The sequence below is a fragment of the Siphateles boraxobius genome, unplaced genomic scaffold (genome assembly GCF_051911475.1).
Source record: "Siphateles boraxobius isolate OS27281-9 unplaced genomic scaffold, OSU_SipBor_1 22, whole genome shotgun sequence".
Taxonomy (NCBI): Eukaryota; Metazoa; Chordata; class Actinopteri; order Cypriniformes; family Leuciscidae; genus Siphateles; species Siphateles boraxobius.
The window spans coordinates 4,375,001-4,382,500 of NW_027508833.1; the positions used below are offsets into that span (position 1 = coordinate 4,375,001).

General features: G+C 36.4%; 1 protein-coding gene across 1 annotated transcript in view; it reads right to left on the reverse strand.

Moving 5' to 3' along the window:
• The window catches only part of jmjd1ca (jumonji domain containing 1Ca), a 63,320-nt gene that overhangs the window by 33,191 nt on the left and 22,629 nt on the right, over positions 1-7,500 (reverse strand). Inside the window, exon 3 of the mRNA XM_077238403.1 lies at positions 1,803-1,916. Within this exon, the coding sequence (XP_077094518.1) occupies positions 1,803-1,916 (114 nt within the window). The remainder of the gene's footprint in view (positions 1-1,802; positions 1,917-7,500) is intronic.

Genomic DNA, 7,500 nt, shown 5'->3' on the forward strand with positions numbered 1-7,500 from the left:
TAATCTTACATGCCATGCAGTCAAATTAACTTTTTTTTTGTTGCATTAAATATGTTTATCACTTGTCTCGTGTCATTCTCATTTCTCAAACACAGGCAGCTGTACATTGACTGGCTCATTATTTCTGTTAAATACACTACACATAATGTAAATGTACATGTAGACTACCGGTCAAATACATGCTTTTCTTTTTAACTTTCTATTCATCAAAGAATCCTGAAAAAAGGTATCACGGTTTCCACAAAAATATTAAGCAACATAACCATTTTAAACTGTGATAATAATAAGAAATGTTCTTTGAGCAGCAAATCAGCATATTAGAATGATTTCTGAAGGATCACGTGACACTGAAGACTGAAGTAATGATGCTAAAAAATTCAGCTTTGCATCACAGGAATCAAATTCATTTTAATATATATTGAAATAGAGAATAGTTATTTTAAATTGTAATAATATTTCACAGTATGACTGTATTTTTGATCAAATAAATGCAGATGTTGTTGAGCAGAAAAAACTTTTCAAAAACATTTAAAAATCTTACTGAACTTTTGAAAGGTGGTGTAAACTATATTCTGAGCATATTCTGAACACACACACACACACACACACACACACACACACACACACACACACACACACACACACACACACACACACACACACACACACACACACACACACACAATAATACTGCAAAATACTGACAATATTATATATAAATGCTACAGAATTTCGTCAGAGAACATTCTCTGAAGACTTAGATGATAAGCCTTAGTTTCAATCGTGTGTTCTGAGAGAGTTTCATCATTTATATAGAAATATTAGTAGAAATCTATATTCCTGTGTTTACATCGCAATGCTATTTTCCAACAGTACTTCCCCTAGAAAGCTACATTAAATTGACTTTCAGCCGTTTAGTGAATATAAATCTCATATGCAACAAGTTGTATCACATTTTTTTCATTTCCATGAGATGAAATGATAAATCGCAACTAAACAGACTGTCTGGGACATACATTTCTAAAGGGACTTTCACAAACACTCACCAATGCTACAAACACTGACTAATTAAACCAGTAATGACTGGGAAATGTCATCATATATCACACTTTTATGTGTTACTATTAGGAGGTCTGAGAAAGCAGTGACACAAATCTCATCTTTAGCCAAAATGTAACACCTAGAGCAAAAGAGAGAGACACTGGACATAGAGGTTTATTAAATATGATGGTGTTGACGTTAAATAAAATCTACTCTTATTTTTTTCAGAATAAACTGAAGGGACATGAGAAAAGGCTAAATGGATTCTTATTTCATATTTTTTTTATTATATTGCAGTGATACTTCAGGTCCTTATAATTATATTTTATGAATGTGTTTCATTCATTCATGTCATAAAAGCCTTTATGTCTAAGAAGATCAATAGTTCACATGTCCCAGAATTCCAGCAGCTCAAAAAGACAATGACTTGCCCTAAAGGAAAGCTTCTTTCAAAACTTTATACATTTTAACAAAAGTTTTTATATGTAGTGGCCTGCAATTTAATCACACTGTGATACAATGAATGCCAGTCATACATACATACATACATACATACATACATACAAAAGCAATAACAAAACAGCACCTCCACACACACACACACACACACACACACACACACACACACACACACACACACACACACACACACACACACACACACACACACACACACACACACACACACACACACACACACACACACACACACACACACACACACACACACACACACACACACAAAAATAACTTGCACGCACCTCGAATGGCTGGAGCTCCTCCTTTTCTGTGTAGAACTCCAGCTGTCTATCAGAGATGAACTCCACCACCGACAAGCCGCCCACGCATGACTGACCAATCAGAGGCTGGAATTTCTGTAAAAGCAAAATATCACATCCAATCAGTCTACTTCATCAGAAGACAAAGTTATTACAAACTTTTTCAAGGCAACAAGGTATTGAACTCATGTGTGTTCATCATTTGAAACATTATTTTTAACCAAGTTTTAAAATATATATTTCAAGGTAAAAAGTATTCTTTAGAAATTAGGTTCTTTAAAAACATTTTATTAGGTTTTATTATGAGTCACATTTCACAAAAAGAGTCAAATTATCTGATATTTCAAGAGCTTTTATACATGACACAAAGTCTTAGGGGTCTTCCCTATGATATAATTTCCTGTTTGATCTTTTTGATGCATGTTTGTGCATTTGGACCAATGGACTTATTTGGTTGCACCATGTGAGGTTAATCAATAAGGTTTTTTTTATTATTAATTAAAAGATTTTTTTCTTTACTTGAGCTTATTTCTTTATGATGATATCAGGATAGTAGTATCACCCTGACACAACCCCTTAAAATAAAAGAAATTGATTAGAAATAAATTTTAAATCAGAAATTAACAACAAAAACTTCAGAAATAAGTGTCATGCCGTTGATCTATGCGCTAAATAGTGGGTAAGCTGGTAAATTGCATACAGTACATCCAGTAAGCATGTTGAACAATATCTTCTACGTGAAATAAGTGCTGCTCTTTTGAACCTTTAATCATCAACCAATCTAGAAAAAATGTAAAACGTTTCCACAAAAATATTAAGCAGTACAACTGTTTCAATTGTGATAATAATAAGAAATGTTTCTTGAGCAACAAATCAGCATCTTAGAATGATTTCTGAAGGATCATGTGACACTGAAGACTGGAGTAATGATGCTGAAAATTCAGCTTTGCATCACAGGAATAATTTACATTTTAAAATATGCTAGAATAAAAAAAAAATTTATTTTTAAAAAAGTTTTTTATTTCTTTATTATGGTCTCAGGACAGTTGTATCACCCTAACTCCTTCACCCAAAATAAAAATAAATAAAATGAATTTTAAATAAAGCAATTAAACAACAAAACAAGCCATTATGACATGGCTTGCCATAGCCGTGTATGACGCTTAACCAGCGTGTGTATGTGTGTGTGTGTGTGTGTGTGTGTGTGTGTGTGTGTGTGTGTGTGTGTGTGTGTGAGCAAATATCTTATGAGAATTCAGTTTAACTCTCATTGATCAAGTCATATTGCATGGTTTCTATTTATATAAATACTAGGCCAGCACACTCAAAGTTTCCATGTCTGGCTGCCTGGGTTGTGTGTGTGTGTGTGTGTGTGTGTGTGTGTGTGTGTGTGTGTGTGTGTGTGTGTGTGTGTGTGTGTGTGTGTGTGTGTGTGTGTGTGTGTGTGTGCGTGCGTGTGTGTGTGCGTGCGTGTGTGTGTGTGTGTGTGTGTGTGTGTGTGTGTGTGTGTGTGTGTGTGTGTGTGTGTGTGTGTGTGTGTGTGTGTGTGTGTGTGTGTTCGTTCATGTAAGTAAATGCATATTATGCAACACAATAATTTTCATGTCTCTGCAGTTATGCTGAAGTGAAATCTAATCTAAATGTGGCCACAGTGTTAAGGGATGTGCATACGTGTGTGGGTCAGGTTTTGCTTACATTGTGGGTACCAAATGTCCAGCCGGCGTGGATGACTTAAACATAATAAATGTCCTAATGAAAATGCAAAATAGTTGAGGGTAAGGTTTATGTACAAAAGATAGAAAACATCATTAGCTCAGTATAAAAACAACAGATGTCAATGGAAAGTCCCCAAAATTAGAAAAAATAATGTTTTTTTCCAGAGGCATAATACATGTGATGACTTCTGCGGAGCCAAACATCAGTCAACCAAAACCTCAATTCACCGTGTGCCAGTCTGACTATGTGTGTGTGTGTGTGTGTGTGTGTGTGTGTGTGTGTGTGTGTGTGTGTGTGTGTGTGTGTGTGTGTGTGTGTGTGTGTGTGTGTGTGTGTGTGTGTGTGTGTGTGTGTGTGTGTGTGTGTGTGTGTGTGAGAGACTCACTCATAAACCATGAGCTGGAGGGTAAGGGGACAAACAGAACGTGTGTGAGCTATTTTTAGATACTGCACTCACATACACTCTGTCGCACACACCCCACAGTTACACACGTTTACCGCACTGTGGTTTGAGACTCTGTTCTGTCAGTGAGGCATACAGAGAGAAAGGACAAACATTCTTTTGCAGAAACAGCATAATGACTTAATTAAGACACAAATCTGTGCACAATAAACACATTTAATGCATATGCGCACTAACAGCTAAACTATTACAATTCTGCTTCTAGAAATATATAAATAAACTAATTTAAATTACTATACCTAACAGAATCCAAGGTAAAGTGCTCGACCAGATTCATAATTGGCTATTTTGTGACTGTCGACATTAGCCAGTTATTGGTCAGTTAGAAATAATCAACACACACACATTTTCTGTTTTCATATTTTTTTCGGAATTACACTTGTGTTCAAAAGTTTTGGGTCAGTAAGACTGTTTTTATAGAAATTATTAATACTTTTTCCCCCAGCAAGGACATTTTATCAAAAGTGACAGTAAAGACATTTATAACTCATAGTAAGAAATGTTTCTTGAGCAGAAAATCAGCATATTGGAATGATTTCATAAGGGCCATGTGACACTGAAGACCGGAGTAATGATGCTGAAAACACAGGAATAAACATTTTAAAATATACTACAATAGAAAACCTATTTCAAATTGTAATAATATTTCACAATATTACTGTTTTACTGTGTTTTTAATCAAATAAATGCAGCCTTGATGAGCACTTTTCAAAATGTTAAAAAAATCTTACAACCTCAAACTTTAGAATGCAAGTGTATTTTAAGTATTGTCAAATACATGTTAATTTCATTTCAGCTATTTTAAGTACTGTATGTCACATTTCCCATCATTAATTTAAATATTAGTAATATATCAGCATATATTGCCAGTATATTGTCCTTCATCCGAGATCCACTCCACCTTCAGTCAATGCATGTCTGTTTAATAACTCACACACCATTTCCTATCATGCTGGGAAGCGCTTAACTTTCCATTGACTATCATTTTCAAAGTGAACTATTGATATTTTCTACCCCAACCCTAAACGTACTCGCAGAAACCCTTTCTGCAGACAATATGCCCGTGCCCAATACCACACTTGCGGTCTTTGAACCTTGTCACTTGTCTAAACGCATTTCCTATATTTGGCCTAAATGTATGTAACTTTTGATGACCTGATGGGAGACACTTGAAACAGTGTGTTGTAAAAATGCAAGTAAATTTTTTACAGATCTTTTTGATTTTCACTACTTTGCACTTTAAAATAAACCTCTAAATGTCCAGTAGTTCCTATGTAACAGGCAACACAATTGAATTGTGGTGCTTCTAATTAAGAGATAAAGGCAGTTGCAAAGGTTTTACAAAATACAGACCATCTCTGCACCATCATAATGTGCAACACTTTGTTTTACTGCCAAATTAAGTGTAATACCTAAATAATTTAACTCACTAAAAAATTGTCATCATTTACTCACCCTCATGTCGTTCCAAAACCAGTAAGGTTTACTTCTGCAAAACATACGATACTTTGAAGAATGTTGGAAACCAAACAGTTTTAGTGACCATTAACTTCTTATTGTATAGACAACCACTGGGACACTTCTCAAAATATCACCTTAAATGTTCCACAGAAGAAAGAAAACCATACCGGTTTGGAACGGGTAAATGATGACAGAATTTAAATTTTCGGGTGAACTATCGCTTTAAGTCTTAGTAACGAGAAATAAAGTTGCAGTTGCGTGAAAAAAGATGATATTTTGAGACATAAAGTTAGAGTAACAATTCTGGAAAAAATAGGATACCATCTTTTTTTTTTTTTTTACTCAGTGGAAGAAACTAGCTTCCATAAGTGTGTTTATGAAGCCGTTTTTAACATGAGACCCATTGGCTGAGTGATTTCAGGTTTTACTGTCCTTACGTAATCAAAACCCGAACCACACACATCACATTCAACACAAGATCAAAATCTGGATCACAAAATTGCATGTGATCAAACTTTGGAAGCCTCCTTTACAATGATCACGCACACACACAACTACTTTCCTCTCTCCCTCTGTCCTTTTATTTCTCTCTCTCACTTGAACACAATCTAGGTCACACACCTGCTGAAGCGCGGCCATACACCCTCACTCTTGGCAGAGCACACAGTGTTGCCATGGTTTTTGTGTGTGTGTGTGTGTGTGTGTGTGTGTGTGGGGAACATTAAGACTTCATTAAGCCTTTAAAGCTGCCTCTACACATGCTTTGAGGGACAGTGTGTGTGTGTGTGTGTGTGTGTGTGTGTGTGTGTGTGTGTGTGTGTGTGTGTGTGTGTGTGTGTGTGTGTGTGTGTGTGTGTGTGTGTGTGTGTGTGTGTGTGTGTGTGTGTGTGTGTGTGTGTGTGTAAGGGGATGGATGAGCGGCTAGATTCGCATTTGAGACCATTTATATTTTGTGTGAAGAAGGATATGTGATTATGTAATTAGATATGTCTCTTTAGCACAAATCCTCATTTAGGAATACTTAATAAAACAGGTCAGAGTTTATGTATGCATGCACGCACGCACGCACACACACACACACACACACACACACACACACATACAAATACACAGAGGAACAATCAAACAAGCAGCAGTTACTGCTGATGAAAAAAAACAGAGTTAAAACAGAAACAGTTAGACGGTAAATGTCATATCAGTCCACACCCACTGACAGAGAGAGAGAGAGAGAGAGAGAGAGAGAGAGAGAGAGAGAGAGAGAGAGAGAGAGAGAGAGAGAGAGAGAGAGAGAGAGAGAGAGAGAGAGACACTGGGGGAATAACAGCAGTGTTAATCGCTGACCCTTGGGCTATGACATACTGACACGTGTCTCGCCACAGTAGCTGCTCTTTAACCCATGCAGGATCAATTTAAGCTTGTCTCTTCTGTAAATAATACGCGCATTTTCAATCTACTCTCCTAAACTTGTGTTCAACAGGAAGAAGAAAAAAAAATCACATGGCAAAAATGAATATAATTAAATGGAGAACAAGACTTTTTTTTTGAGAAGTCTAGTCAGATTTGACTTCTGAGAAATGACCCAGGAAACTCGTGCTCCTCGAGTCTCACACTGAGGTCACAAGTTCGACATTTCAACTTTCAGTACTCCTCATCAAATCCTCCAAGTCCATATTATCTATGCTGTCCACCTGAATTTTATAGCATTACACACTTACTTTATATTTCACCTAAAGAATTTTAAGAAAACGATCGACATATTTAATGTTTAAATGAAACCTCCCATCAAGCTTTAAAAGAGCAACCCATATGAGTACTATCATTGTCTTCTGGTGTAGAACTTGTGCGCAAAAGCTCCTAAATGTTTCACAGCAACAGAAAGCGTTTCTGAGTTGTCCTGCTCGGTTCTCTCTCTCTCTCTCTCTCTCTCTGGGTAAACGTGACCTTTCGTGTCTGTTTTTCCCCTCTTGGCAGGGCTGCAGTCACAGAGCTTGTTCTGGATGAAGAACTGTCTCTGCTTTGAATTTCTGATCTAGAGATTCA